Here is a 15,810-nt window from a genome sequence, read left to right on the forward strand (position 1 = left end):
ATGTGTGTGTGTGTGTGTGTGTAAATACAATTACAATATTAATCAGTCCATCTATCACTTATCTGTCTGTCCACTTATTCATCTATTTATTCATCCATCATTTATATAATTTATTAATAAATTAATTCAATTTATATATATTTTTTAATATATAAAAAATATTTGCACCTATTTATATATGCATCCGTCCGCAATTTATTTGTTTCTTTTCATTCTTTATTTTTTTTCTAAATATTATTTTGTGTTAATATATATATATATATATATATATATATATATATATATATATATATTAATCCCTAATAATATCTTCCGTTACTTATTAATTTTATTAAATAAACATTTTTTATATTAGATTTTTTTAATCTGATATTTTTATTTATATATTAATCACTTCCATCACTTGTCTGTCTATCCACTTATTCATCTTTTTATCCCTCCATCCATCCATCATTCTCCCACCTATTTATATTTATCTGTTTATTTATATAACTATATATGCATCTGTCCATTTCCCTCTTTATCTAAACATCCATTCACTTATTTATTTGTTTGCTTGAATATTTATTTATACATTTATTTATTGATCCATGTGGATTCTTGATATTGATATCCACACATATGTTTATTTCTTTATCATTCTCATTTTGTTTATTTGTTTATTTATATATAAATTGATATATCCTCCAACACATATTTTTTCATTCATTAATACATTCAGTTAATTTATGTATGTATTCATTATTTTCTTTCTTTCTTTCTTATCATCTTTAATCATCGTTCCACTTTTTTATTCATTACTTTGTTTTCATCATCCATATATTCGTATATTAATCTATCCATCCACACATCAGTTTATCCATCCACACTTTTATCTCTTCATTCGTTTATCCATCCCACACTAACACAGTCTCTCTCTCTCTCTCTCAGATTAAGTTTGGCAATGGCGAGTGGTTGGTGGGCTCAGTCCGGTACGAGAGGAAGTACAATCTCCCTCTTCCCATCATCATCCCGGCGGTGCTCGTTCCCATGCTGCTGATCATCGCCATCTCTGTGGTCTGCTACAGGTGAAGGAGAAGAGCCCTTGATCTGTCGGTCTGTGTGAATGAGTGAACTGATCTGATGGTCTGTGTGTAGGAGGAAGAGCCAGCAGGCCGAGCGCGGAGTACGAGAAAGTGAAGCATCAGCTGGAGAATCTGGAGGAGAGTGTTCGTGACCGCTGCAAGAAAGAGTTCACAGGTCACATGTTACTAGCTGGATGACTGCCATCAGTCATTCCTTTGTGTCTTTCTACTTATTTTGTTATTTATCTGTAACTTATCAGTCCTTTAATATTTATTTATGTATGTATTACTTAATATACATTATTTATTAATAATTAATTAATTAATACATATTCATTATTAAGTGATTACATATTAATTTAATTAATCAATTGATTATCTATTATTTATTTATTATTCCCTCATTCAGCAACCTATTATTTATTTATTTATGAATTGATCAGTTAATCTACTGTTTATATATCTTTCCACCTAGTTTTCATTTATCAGTTATCTAGCAGATCACATATTTATTTGTCTATCTATCCATTATTTATTAATTAAGCTATTGTTTTCCTATCTTTACAAATATATATATATATATATATATATATATGTATATATATATATATATATATATATATATATATATATATATATTTATAGTCCATTCACATTTATTGATTTATTACTTTTTATTTTTCAATAAATCCATTATTTAATCATCCTTCTACCCTTTTTTCTTTTTTTCTTTTTTATCCATCAGTTTCATGTTATTTTTCCAACAGTTTTGTGTGTGTGTGTGTGATTTTCTAATTTGTAATCTTTTATTTCATTTTTTTTTTAGAAAAACTATCTATCTATATATATATATGTGTGTGTGTGTGTGTGTGTGTGTGTGTGTGTGTGTCTATCCATTATTTAATAATTAAGCTATTGTTTCCCATCTTTACAAATATATATTTTTAAAATTATTATTACTTTTTTTATATTTTAGTCCATTCACATTTTTAATTTTTCATTTATTACTTTTTATTTTTCAATTAATCCATTATTTATCTATCCTTCTACCATCTTAAAAAAATTTATACATCAGTTCATGTTATTTTTTCCAAAAGTTTTTCTCTGTTTGTGATTTTGTCATTTTTAAAAAAATTTTTTTTTTAAACATATATATATATATATATATAGGAATATATATATATATATATATATATATATATATATATTGAATATATATTTATTATATATATATTTATTATGTTTGTATAATAATATACAAACATTAATAATATATTTATAATTAATGTTTGTACATTATTAGCAAATAAATAAATAAATATATATATATATATATATATATATTTTTTTTTTTTTTTTTTTTTTTTTTGCTAATAATATACAAACATTAAAACATGTATCAGTTCAACCCTCTCTCACCCAAAAAAAGTGTAGTTTTGCTGCAAACGAATGAAAACAATCTGCACGTCCAGGATCTAGAGCTGGTCTTTAATTCTCAATCTCAGAACTGTCTGGATGAGTTCACCTGGATCTGCAGTGTGGAGTTTAACGTTGGACGTGTCATTTCCTGTGCAGATCTGATGATTGAAATGGAGGACCACACTAACGACATCAGCGAGGGCCGGATCCCGTTCCTGGACTACAAGACCTACACCGACCCGCGTCTTCTTCCTGCCCTCGAAGGACGGCGCCAACGACGTCATGATCACCGGCAAACTGGACATCCCAGAATCCCGCAGGGCCACGGTCACCCATGCGCTGAACCAGTTCTCCAACCTCCTCAACAGCAAAACTTTCCTCATCAATGTACGAAACACACACACACACACACAGGCTGTAATTATGATGCATTTAAAGACTCTTAAAACCATCCTGTGCAGTTAATAGCGGGAAAGGTCAGTAAATTAATATTTGACGATAATTGTGGAAGGTTTCTCATCAGAACAATTAATTATTTAGACATTCGCTCAGTTATACAGAACGACTCTAAAACAGCCCCAGAGGACTCAATCAGCTCCTGCGCTCTCATTAAAGTCTTCTGTATTCATGGCACAAACACAATTAAACATTTACATCTAATGACACACGTGTACGCACAAACAAGCACACCTCAGTGTTTTAAATCTGGCCTGTAATCATCTCCCCTGTGTTTAACTCATTACCCTCCACACACACAAGTCCATCATACAGACAGTAATAAACTAATAATCATTAGAATATAAGAAGATGCTTGTTTAAGATGTAAGTCTGAGTGCTGCACACTTTTAATCACGAGTTGTAAACCGTGATCTCTCTGTGTGAAGTTTATCAGAACGCTGGAGGGCCGTCCGGATTTTAACGCCAGGGCCAAAGTGTATTTTGCGTCTCTGCTGACCGTGGCGCTTCACGGGAAACTGGAGTATTACACAGACATCATGAGGACGCTTCTGCTGGGGCTCATGGAGGAGTACGTTCACAGCAAGAACCCTAAACTGCTGCTGCGCCGGTGAGATCAGATCCCGTCTTTCTACAGCAATGGAAACATTTTTCAAAATTCGCACCCTGCAATCTGATTGGCTGACCTTACGCTACTTCTGGAAGCCATATGCTTTATACATTGGTCAGGAACAGTGTTATTTTAGTTGTGCAGTATTTATTAATATTAATAATAATGATGATTTCAGTTCCCTCACATCCCTTGCATTTTGCTTTAAAAAAAATAAAGCTTACTTTTGAAACCATTTTCAATATGCATTATTGTTATTTAACTTCAATTTATTATATTTTAATTAGATTAGTGTTACATTATTCATTGATTTATTATATGCATTGCAGTAATACGGTTCTTGCCTTAAAATAATGAGAGAACAAATAGTTAATCTTGATCCTAACAATAGACTTTTTACTATTATTTTGTAATATAAATTATTATTATTTAATTAATTTTTTTATTACAGTTATATTTTTTATATAAAAAATAATATATACATTTCATATAACATTATGTATTCATGTTTACAGTTTGATGATTTAATTCATTATTAGCTTTTCATTAACTCAAACTCAGTTTTGTTTTAGTAAATTTGAATTATTGTGTGTGTGTGTGTGTGTGTGTGTGTGTGTGTGTGTGTGTGTGTGTGTGTGTAGGTCTGAAACAGTAGTGGAAAGGATGCTGAGTAACTGGATGTCCATCTGTCTCTATCAGTTCCTAAAGGTAAAATATTAAACCTGGAATACATTCAGAAAGATACACTAATATTTCAATGCATCTTGATTTAATGATCAAGTCAAATCTTGACCTGGAAGCTTGATCTTTCAGGAAGTTAAACACACTTCAACACCTTTAATTTGACATTAGATGAGTATGTTAAGGTCTTTTAGGTTCTTTGTGTTCTTCTTCTGCATGCATCCCTTCAGTCCGTTGATTCTTCAGAGCCTCAGGTGGAGGACTGCTTTTCTGTGTTAATGTGCCTCTGTTTGTTCAGGACACGGCCGGAGAGCCGCTCTACAAACTCTTCAGAGCCATAAAGCACCAGATTGAGAAGGGGCCGGTGGACGCACAGGTCAAGAAAGCCAAATACACGCTGAACGACACTGGCCTTCTCGGAGATGACGTGGAGTACTTTGTGCTGGTGTGTGTGTGTGTGTGTGTGTGTGTGTGTGTGTGTGTGTGATCGTTTAGATGTTTTCTATTAGAAATTCCTACACTAAGGAGTCCTAACAACGGCCTGATGTGATTTGGTCAGAAAGAAATCGCCATTGAGTTTCCTCACTTTAGTTTTTTGATGAATTAAAAAAGAAGAAGAATTAGTGCTGCTACAACTAAATGATTAGAATTACCTTCTTTATGGATTTATTCAATTCAATTCAATTTAAGATAACACATTCATACAATTTCCTACAGTTCAATTAATAAAGGTTGAAAACAATATAATAATAATAATAATAATAATAATAATAATAATAATAATAATATAACAATGTAATAAAACAAATTCATATTAATATAATTTCTGAAATGTTTATATCAAAATATATGCATTGACTTCAAATTTATTGTAAACATTTATAATATAATATTTGTAATTTATACATTACAAATATAATATAACTAAATGATTATATATATGTATATTATATAAATAAATTAATTCTATGTATAATTTATTAAAATATATAATATAATATTATATATATATATATATATATATATATATATATATATATATATATATATATATCTTTAAATAGTTTAAATAAGTAAAAACTAAATAATGGGAATCTAATAATATAATTAAATAAAAATACATTTTTATTTCAATTTTTGTCATAAAATTATATTTTATTTTATCAAATTATTGTGGTGTTTATATATAAATGTATTATATAATTTAAATTATATTTCTAATTTATTATTAATATTTATAATATTCACAGTGTTTTATTTATTTTTAAATAATTAGTAAATAAATACATTTTATTACATATATTTATTATAAATAATTAGTAAATAAATGTTTTATTACATATACTTATTATAAATAAATAGTAAATAAATGTTGTCAAATATTCTCACGTTCATCCCGCAAATAATAAGTGTAAAAAATGCAATATAGCAATATCTATTCATTAAACAAATTTAAGCCAGCTAATATATAATATGATTCATATTGTTTTGGTTTCTCTACCCAATATTTCTTTTATATGACAAATGCACTTAAAATCTTTTTGTTTTTGTTATCGGGAAGCACCAAAAATGAAAGTATTGTTATTGTACTTGTCATGGAAGAAAGTGCTATCCATGCATTCCTAATATTTGACCCTGGACCACAAAACCATACTTAGCTGTCTATTTTTCAAAATTGCGATTTATACATCATCCGAAAGCTGAATAAATAAGCTTTTCATTGATGTATGGTTTGTTATAGAACAATATTTGGCCGAGATACAACTATTTGAAAATCTGGAATCTGAGGGAGCAAAAAAAATCTAAATACTGAGAAAATTATCTTTGAAGTTGTCCAAATTCATTTTTAGCAATTAATATTACTAAACATTACTTATCTCTTCATTTAATATATATATATATATATATACATCCACTTTATTTTCACATTATTTTACCAGAAAAGGGGTGATGATGGGAAACAGATTTATTTTTTCCTTCAAGAACGAGTAGTGTTTTCTAGGAGGTTCAGAGCATTTGTATGAGTTTGCTGTGTGACCCCAGACGCTGCAGGTGCTGGTTCAGGGCGAGGGGCCGGACATCACCCCCGTAAAGGTGCTGAACTGTGACAGCATCTCTCAGGTGAAGGAGAAGATCATCGAGCAGGTGTACAAAAACCTGCCATACTCTCAGAGACCCAAAGTAGACAGCGTCACCCTCGGTGAGTGAGTGAGCGCACACGTTTAATCGCGTTTGATTCCACATCCAGCACAGCCCTTCCTCATCCGCTCGTCTTCTGGTCTCTTGCTCAGAATGGCGTCCCGGATCCACGGGACAGATCCTGTCAGATCTAGACGTGACCACGCAGAAGGAGGGCAGATGGAGACGGATCAATACGTTGGCACACTATAACGTGAGCGCATCCAATGACATGCTAATGTGTTAAAGATATGACTGTCGTTTTCGGTTCTTAAAGGGATAGTTCACCGAAAAATAAAAATTATGTTATTAATAACTCACCCTCATGTCGTTCCAAACCCGTGAGACCTCCATTTATCTTCGGAACACAGTTTAAGATATTTTAGATTTAGTCCGAGAGCTCTCAGTCCCTCCATTGAAGCTGTGTGTACAGTATACTGTCCATCAGTGTTTGGAATAACGGCGTTTAAAAGAACGGCGTTAGGTAACGACATTATTTTTTCAGTAACGCGGTAATCTAACTAATTACTTTTCCCGTCGTTATAACCCCGTTAACATTACTGGATGTTAAATGCGGTGCGTTACTATGCATTGATTTAATAAACTATGTAATCTGAACGCACCCCTGGCTCACACAGCGAGTGAGGAGGTGGGTTAATGACGAGATAAGCGATTATGATTGGCTAAGGCAGAGTCATGTGTTTCATGGTAGCCAATCAGAGCCAGTGTTTTTACACACATGCCGGCACACACGCCAGCGGCGCAAAACACACACACAGACACACACACACACACGCAACAGCTACACAGAAATTCGCAGTGAGCAGAGATGGCGAGTCAGGAGCAATCCGATGAAAAGTTGGCATTTTCAAGGTGGAGATATAAGCACTACTTCAAATTCATTGTGGTCAAAGGCAAGAACGTGCATGTAATGTGTACATGCAATGTGTGACACGCATCTACAAAGCCATAGGCCTAAAACACTTTTCCTACAAAGATAATACTTGAAGTGCAGGATAAAGCTCTTGCTGTCTGTTGATGTGCAATAAATACCGAAAGTTATGTATGAACACCTGTCTGCTCTACTCATTTTAGCTGACTTGTGAAAACTGCTAAAAAAAAAAAAAAAGAAAATCTTTGACACATAGCAACTTTGTGTGTTTTTTTTTTTGTTTTTTTTACACTAACGCAAATAGTTACTTTCCCTGGTAACGAGTTACTTTTATTATAGAGTAATTCAGTTACTAACTCAGTTACTTTTTGGAACAAGTAGTGAGTAACTATAACTAATTACTTTTTTAAAGTAACGTTCCCAACAGTGCTGTCCATGTCCAGAAAGGTAAGAAAAACATAATCAAAGTGGTCCATGTGACATCAGAGGGTCAGTTATATTTTGAATCATCGAAAATACATTTTGGTCCAAAAATAGCAAAAACTACCACTTTATTCAGCATTGTCTTCTCTTCCGTGTCTGTTGTGAGCGCGTTCGTCGTACGTCAACAGCGCAGTGAACGTTATTTTTAGACCAAAATTTATTTTAGATGCTTCAAAATATTCTAACTGACCCTCTGATGTCACATGGACTACTTTGATGATGTTTTTCTTCCCTTTCTGTACATGGACAGTATACCGTACACACAGCTTCAATGGAGGGACTGAGAGCTCTCGGACTAAATCTAAAATATCTTAAACTGTGTTCCGAAGATGAACGGAGGTCTTAAGGGTTTGGAACGACATGAGGGTGAGTTATTAATGACATAATTTTCATTTTTCGGCGAACTAACCCTTTAAAAGTGACTTTTATGCGTGTTTGTGCTTTTAGGTACGTGATAATGCAACGGTGGTCCTTTCCAGAGTTCAGCACACACAGCAGTCGTACGACCAAAATCATGATAACCATGAAGAGAGTGAGTTGAAGTCTGTAAACCGTGTCTCACGCTCTGACAGAAGCGTCCTTCACACACTCTCTTCACCCCGACTCACAGGAAACGCCCTGCTGGAGGACGATAAAGTTTTTCACCTGGTGCGACCGGCCGATGAGCTGGACGAGATGAAATCCAAGAGAGGCAGTATAAAGGACAAATCCATGACCAAAGCCATCACAGAGATCTATCTGACCCGACTGCTCTCCGTCAAGGTACTGAGCTCCTCTTCTCACTAAAAGAGCTGCTCCTTTAGAAGAACATCATATTTGAATTGCATCATTTGTTGGTAAATCATAAAGGGTGGGATGAGATTTGTTACCTGAAACTAAATATGTCAATTGAAATAATAACTTAATATGAATTTATTATACTCATGGTATTGATTCTAATTTTTTTAGTTTCATTTGTATTAAAATAACTCCAACTAAAGCAATAAATACAGATTAAATTAACTAAATTAACAAATTAAAACTAAAAGAAAAAAAGAAAGAAAAATGCATAACAAAATGTCATTCGTAATATTAGGAAAAATTTGTTTTAGCATAAAATAACACTGGATTTCATCCAGATTTGTTTGGATCAAGGAGAAAATATGTTTTAGGGACAGTTATTATATAAATGAAATCTTTCAATTTGAAATATTAAAACTGGGAAAGTATTTTAAAACAATAATAAAATGAATGAATAATAAAATGAATTGCATAGACCAGTGGTTCCCAAACCTGTCCTGGCGTACCCCCAACACTGCACGTTTTCTTTGTCTCCCTAATTAAACACATCTGATTCAACTCATCAGCTCATTATCACATGGGTTAATGAGCTGATGAGTTGAATCAGATGTGTTTAATTAGGGAGACAAAGAAAACGTGCAGTGTTGGGGGTACGCCAGGACAGGTTTGGGAACCACTGGCATAGACAACTGAGAGTGCCACTTTAAAAAAATGAAGAAATAAATGATCAGTTTATTAATGATAATGAATTGCTCTTCAAATTGATAACTAAAAAGACATTTCAAACTTTAAGTTCTTTTTTTAATTGATTTATTTGACACGGTCAAATTGTTTATTGTTTATATTTTGGAATGAACATATTGTTACATTTGTTATTTTTTTAAGAACATATAATTTATATAAATATATTATTGTTACATTATTGAACAAACTTTCTTCACAAGTTTGTATAAAGTATGTAAAATAAATTTGATTCTCTAAAAACATACATTTATCTTGTGTTATACATAATTTCAATAGATGACCTTTTTGAAAAAAATTAAAGTCCACTGATTAAGAAATTAATGTAGCTATGTACATGTTGATGGAAGATAAAAATGGTGCATAATCAGTTATGTTTTATGATCTTAATGTTACTGATGAACAGTCTCATTCTACAGCAGTGTTTAATGTGGGAAGCGTGTGGTATAATTAGTGTAACCACTGTAAACCTCTAGAACTCTTCTGAGTGCTGGCATGTTCTCTAACTCACAAGGTGTAAATCTGATTGTGTTTGATTGGTTCGTCACATGTCCTTGTGTTAGAGGCCGTTCGCTGTAAATTGGCCGATTAGAGAGGCTAATTACCTCACAAGTCTTTCACAGGTCTTGTACAGAAGTGATTGTGTCAGTGCTGACAGAAACACAGCGTGGAGGAGATGAGAAGCGCTCAAGTGAGCGTGTAACTTCACCTGTCAGCGTGAAAACAGCCGTGTGTGACTGTCAGTGTCCCAGCAGGCTGATGTGTGAACAATCAGATGTTTCCTGCTGCTTCTTAAGATCTGTGTTATGTTTCAGGACACACACACTTTTTTTTTGTTGTAGTTGTAAATGTAAAATAATATCTTAATTGCTCTTCAATTTTTAACTTTTTATACTGAAAGTTAAGTCATATTAAGATATATTGATTATATGAATTCCTTTCATTTTGCATTTATTTGATAAATATGCTATATTTCTCATTTATATTCTCTCTGGGGGTTTACAGGGTAAAAAGACATAAATAAAAATGTGCAAAAGTGTGTGTGTGTGTGTGTGTGTCTGAGTATGTGTGTGTGTGTGTGTGTGTGTGTGTGTGTGTGTCTGAGTATGTGTGTCTGAGTGGGCATGTTTTTGTGACATATCAGGACACAACTCTGTATAATGACATGGGTATGACACAGGTATTACAAGGAGAGGGTGACTTATGAGGACATAACCCATGTCCCCATTTTTCAAAACACTTATAAATCATACAGAATGAGTTTTTTTGAGAAAGTAAAAATGCACAAGTTTCCTGTGAGGGTTAGGTTTAGGGGTAGGGTTAGTGAATGGCGATAGAATATACCGTTTGTACAGTATAAAAACCATTACGCCTATGGGATGTCCCCACTTTTCACAAAAACAAACATGTGTGTGTGTGTGTGTGTGTGTGTGTGTCTGAGTACAGTATGTGTGTGTGTGTGTGTGTGTGTGTGTGTGTCTGAGTACAGTATGTGTGTGTGTCTGTGTGTGTGTGTGTGTGTGTGCTCTTGTTTTTGTGTCATATCAGGACACAACTCTGTATAATGACATGGGTATGACACAGGTATTACAAGGAGAGGGTGACTTATGAGGACATAACCCATGTCCCCATTTTTCAAAACACTTATAAATCATACAGAATGAGTTTTTTTGAGAGAGTAAAAATGCAAAGTTTCCTCTGAGGGTTAGGGTTAGGTGTAGGGTTGGTGTAGGGCCATAGAATATACAGTTTGTACAGTATAAAAACCATTACGCCTATTACTTTTCACAAAAACAAACGTGTGTGTGTGTGTGTTTTTATATTAAACTGTCTGAAATTATTATAAAATATTACAAAAAAGAAGAAGAAAATAATTAGAAATAAATACATTTTAAATAAAAAGATATAAAATATTCAATAACCTAGGTTCATGGCATCAATTCTGATTAAATTCTTTCTCCCACAAAAGCCCGGGGCAGTTAGAGAGAATTTTAGTGATAACTGTGAGTTAAACAACACTTTTAAAATGAAGTGCTAAACTGGAATCACCTTGTGTTTGTGTGTGTGTGTTTTCAGGGGACGCTGCAGCAGTTCGTGGATGATTTCTTTCGCAGTGTGCTCTGTTCTGGCATCAGCGTCCCGCCGGCGGTGAAATACTTTTTCGACTTCCTGGATGAGCAAGCCCTTAGACACGAGAACGTAGATGAGGAAACCATACACATCTGGAAGACCAACAGGTGAGAGAGCCTGTGTGTGTGTGTTTGTGTTTGTGTGTGTGTGTGTGTGTGCGTGTGTGTGTTGTGCTAGTCACAGCGGCGTCTCTGCTCTTCTCTCGAGAGACCGTTCGGCAAATGCTAATGCAGCGCCGCATTCATTTATTCCAGCTGATGTGCTGCCGCGGGTGCCGCGTGATTGACAGCTGCCGCTGAGATGTGAATAAATGTGTCGAGCAATATCATCACTCCAGCAACCCGCTCACAGCCAAACAAACACCTTAATTACATCCCTGCTTCATTTAACTCTTCTGTTATTATACACCTTTTGTTTTTTTCTCCCTCTCTACTGTTTCTCTGCAGAGATGCAACTAGCAATATATATTCCAGAATCAGAATCTCAATGAGGTTTTTTTTTTTAAACCGGCTCACAAGAAACAAAAGCCAGAGCTGTTTAATAACCTGTTTGAAATTCCAGATCCATCTGTCCGTGTTCATGCTCCGATGGAGTGAGTATCGAGGGACGGATTGAGTGAATTATTTGCTCTGTAAATTTGTAAATGTGAGTTTATGCGCCAACCGCAGGAAAGACTGAATGGACTAAATACATAATTAGCGGTGTTTGCTAGGAGAGCGTTGCTGTTGCTCACCCCGAGGGTTAGAGATTTAAACAAACCTGTGGTTATTATAAATTTATACATTTATACGTTTCACATAAACTATTCCTCAAATCATACAGTTTGTTCAAAAGAGGTGTGCAGCAAAGGTGTGTCATGGGACTTCTGGTTTTTGACTAAAGGATGATAAAACACTGAAATAAACCCATAGGTTATTTTGATTTTTGACTTCATTGCAAAATATATTATGTGTAAGCAGATATATTATGTACTTGACTTCTATTGAACATGAAAATTACTTTCTGAACCAAGGCTGTGGGAGTGTGAAACTAAAATTACTAAATGTCTGTATGTTTTGTTGCTAGAAACCTTGACTATAAGAGTGAAGTATGTCATATTCACAGCTGCTTTAATACTCATCCGCCTCTCTCCGCAGTTTGCCGCTGCGTTTCTGGGTAAACATACTGAAGAACCCTCACTTCATTTTTGACGTGCATGTGAGTGAGGTCGTGGACGCCTCTTTGTCTGTCATCGCTCAGACCTTCATGGACGCGTGCACAAAAACAGAGCATAAACTCAGCCGGGTAAGTGTTTGAGAATCAGCCACAGACAAACGAACCCAGAAACACATCATTTATCGACTTTCTCTCTCTCTCTCTCTCTCTCTCTCTGTGTCGCCTGCAGGATTCTCCCAGCAACAAATTACTCTATGCAAAGGAGATCTCCACCTACAAAAGGATGGTAGACGAGTAAGTGCTCCAGTATTGCACAGTCTCAGCCTCCAGCTGAACGCCCACAGATGGTTTACAGACTGTCTGATGCATGTTGTGCACAAAAATGTCGAGAAGTTTCTCAGCATGATCTGATTGACTGGGTTTATGCAATATCTGGGAGTCAGAGCGACAGGTTTTTATCAGTCCTCTGGGAAACTAAGTTGTGTTTATGTTCCCAGGCAGATACCTTGAGCATTTCTGAGGTAGAACTGGTCTGCTAAAGTTAAAAGGCATCCAATCTTTTAAAGTGATTCTTTAGTAAGGAAATAAGATATGCTTAGATACACAACAGTATATTCTCCTGGTTTTAGTTTTTTTTATTATTTAAATGCAATTTAAGAGAGCGGTAGAGACCTTCTGACTGATATGTGAAGCAGTTCAAAGTCTGTGTTTTTTAGCTGCAGTTTGGATTGTGTTTCTGCACAGATACTATAAAGGAGTCCGGCAGATGGTGTCAGTCAGTGACCAGGAGATGAACACACATCTGGCTGAAGTGTCTCGGGTGAGTGAGTGTGTGATGGGCTTTCTGGGATTTTTAGGGAAATGAACAGATTGAGTCATGTTTTTTTTTTTCTTTTTGAAATAGTAATATAAAACAAAAAGCAGCTGTGCAAATTTAGAACCCAACCCTGGTAGACTTAAAAAAAAAAAATAATAATAATTAAAATAATAATTAAAAATTAAATTAAAAACATATATGTGTATAAAAATTAAATAAATAGTAAAAATAAATATAAATGAATTAATAATAATAGATAAATAGCATTAACATATTTTTTGAACGATTTTACAAAAGCTGACACAACATTAAAGGCTGAATGCCAAGTTTTGACATTATATCCATGTAAACGAGAAGTTCATTGAGATAATGTCCAGGAAATACACAGTCCAGGTTTATTTATGTTTGTTTTCCAGGAACACACAGACAAACTGAACACACAAGTGGCTCTTCATCAGCTCTACCGGTACGCCAGCAAATACTACGATGGGGTGAGTGCACACACACACACACACACACGGGTTACTGACATGAAGAACTGACAGCAGTGACATATACAAGTATACAAGAATTTAAGCATTTTTTTATATATATAATTAATATGCAAGTGATTTGACATTAATTGAGAGACTATATGGGCGGGAAATAATTTGTCACACAGCAGGACCATTCAAATAAACAGCTAAAAGATGATTGAAAATTGAGTGGGGGAGACATCAAATAGACAGCAGGATGGATGTATAACGTGTGTGTGGTGAAGGCTCATGGTGGTTGTCTGTCTCTGTAGATCATCATGTCTCTGGATGAAGATCCCGCTGCCCAGAGTAAACAGTTAACACTGAGACTGCAGCAGATCGCCGCAGCGCTGGAGAACAAAGTGACTGACCTCTAACCCTGTCCCAACAAACGCTCTCAGTGTGTGTTTAGCTCATCACTATAATCAGACGTTCAATTTCTTCCTTGTGTAGAGACAAAAGGTTTTAAGAAACGTATTCTATATTTTTTTTAATGTGCAGTCTTTATGCAGAAAGCTTTATAAGAGGAAAATAACTTTTTAAATAGACGGCCTTGTTTCAGTTGTTTTTAAAGCTTCTGTGTGTGTGTGTGTGTGTGTGTGTGTGTGTGTGCGTGCGTGTGTGTGTAAAAGGATGCCTATATTTTGACCAAAAGGGAGCTGACTATGACCCTGCAGTGTGTGTGAGCAGGGGGCGTGCCTACAGTGAGGTCACATCTGGTCTCGTCCAATCAAAAGCAGCTGAAGGTGACAGCAGGATATGCATGGGATGTGTTCGGAGCAGCATACTAGCATGTTCCCCATACTATTTCTGCAGTATGTACTGTTATGTGCAGGGTCTGCGAATTTTCTGTATCTGTAACATTTGCCAAAACATGCAGCATAAAGCTGCAGTCACATTTCCCACTGTTCAGTATGTTTTCACAGACAAACCTTAACACACACTGCACAAAGTACTATTCCCACAATGCAATGCACTCATCTTGACCTCCCATTTCCAGCGTGATCTAATATCAGCTATCATTATTAACATGAACCAACAGTTGAGACACAAATTAGTGTGTGCTGCACTGCAGTATGCTAGTATGTTATTCCAAACATATCTGTTTAGACGATCAAACGGCCGTCCATTTCATAACCACCTGTTTCAGTTCAGCCGTACGGACTGTAGATCCACAAATAATCAACATAGGCAAAACGAGGTTGTCATGAGGCATTTCTCTTTTACCTGTGCAAAGCCTTTATTTCAGAAAACCGTTTTATTGTGAAAACTTTGCTACTGACTGAAATTTACTACATAAAGCACAAACAGTCGATGTACAGGACAGATTTTCGGCCATTTCTGAAAAGAAAAAGAATTGCCCAAAAACAGGCTACATGCAAGAGTATAGACGTTTTAGCTACGCAAACTCCGTTTCAGCTTGCAGAGACCGTGTTTCTGGCCTGAGATGGTTGAGCGAAGCTGAAAACTGTTTGCGGCTCTGTTGGAAAGGGTTTAGATGTGTGATCTGGATCATTAATGGCTTTATTTTGGCAGGGAGGATAATGACACACTCATTTGTTTGTTATTCGCCACTAAACAAGATGGCACTATAGCACTCAGCCAAAATCCTGTTTCCAGAGAGGACAAAACCATTTACAGCTATGTGAGGTTTGCATTTGACTGAGTGTCTTAAAGACATCAAGAAAAGGCTTGAAGCTTTTCGTTTTGCATTTATATAATTGATAGCATTAGTTGGAGCAGATGAGAAACGGTCTCATTTTAGAGAGCATTGTGGACAAAAGGACAATTTGTGCATATACACGACCATTCAGAAGTTTGCGGCTGGTAGGTTTCTTAAGCTGAATAATAACTGAAATATTGTGATATAATATTCAGATGGATATATT

At 34.9% G+C, this 15,810-nt stretch overlaps 1 protein-coding gene across 1 annotated transcript; it reads left to right on the forward strand.

Moving 5' to 3' along the window:
• Window positions 1-910: 910 nt before the first annotated feature.
• On the forward strand, window positions 911-14,763 carry LOC113090490 (plexin-B2-like; the record flags this gene model as incomplete). The annotated part of the gene is given in 18 exon segments (XM_026256283.1): window positions 911-1,067; window positions 1,138-1,162; window positions 1,164-1,239; window positions 2,640-2,722; window positions 2,724-2,870; window positions 3,368-3,549; window positions 4,191-4,257; window positions 4,529-4,675; window positions 6,274-6,430; window positions 6,522-6,622; window positions 8,231-8,315; window positions 8,394-8,545; window positions 11,381-11,541; window positions 12,571-12,718; window positions 12,819-12,883; window positions 13,334-13,409; window positions 13,823-13,897; window positions 14,194-14,763. Coding segments are annotated over 18 exon segments (2,009 nt in total), but the record flags the coding sequence as incomplete, so codon positions are not given.
• Between the last annotated feature and the right edge of the window lie 1,047 nt (window positions 14,764-15,810).

This window comes from Carassius auratus, unplaced genomic scaffold, assembly GCF_003368295.1.
Source record: "Carassius auratus strain Wakin unplaced genomic scaffold, ASM336829v1 scaf_tig00055732, whole genome shotgun sequence".
Classification (NCBI taxonomy): Eukaryota; Metazoa; Chordata; class Actinopteri; order Cypriniformes; family Cyprinidae; genus Carassius; species Carassius auratus.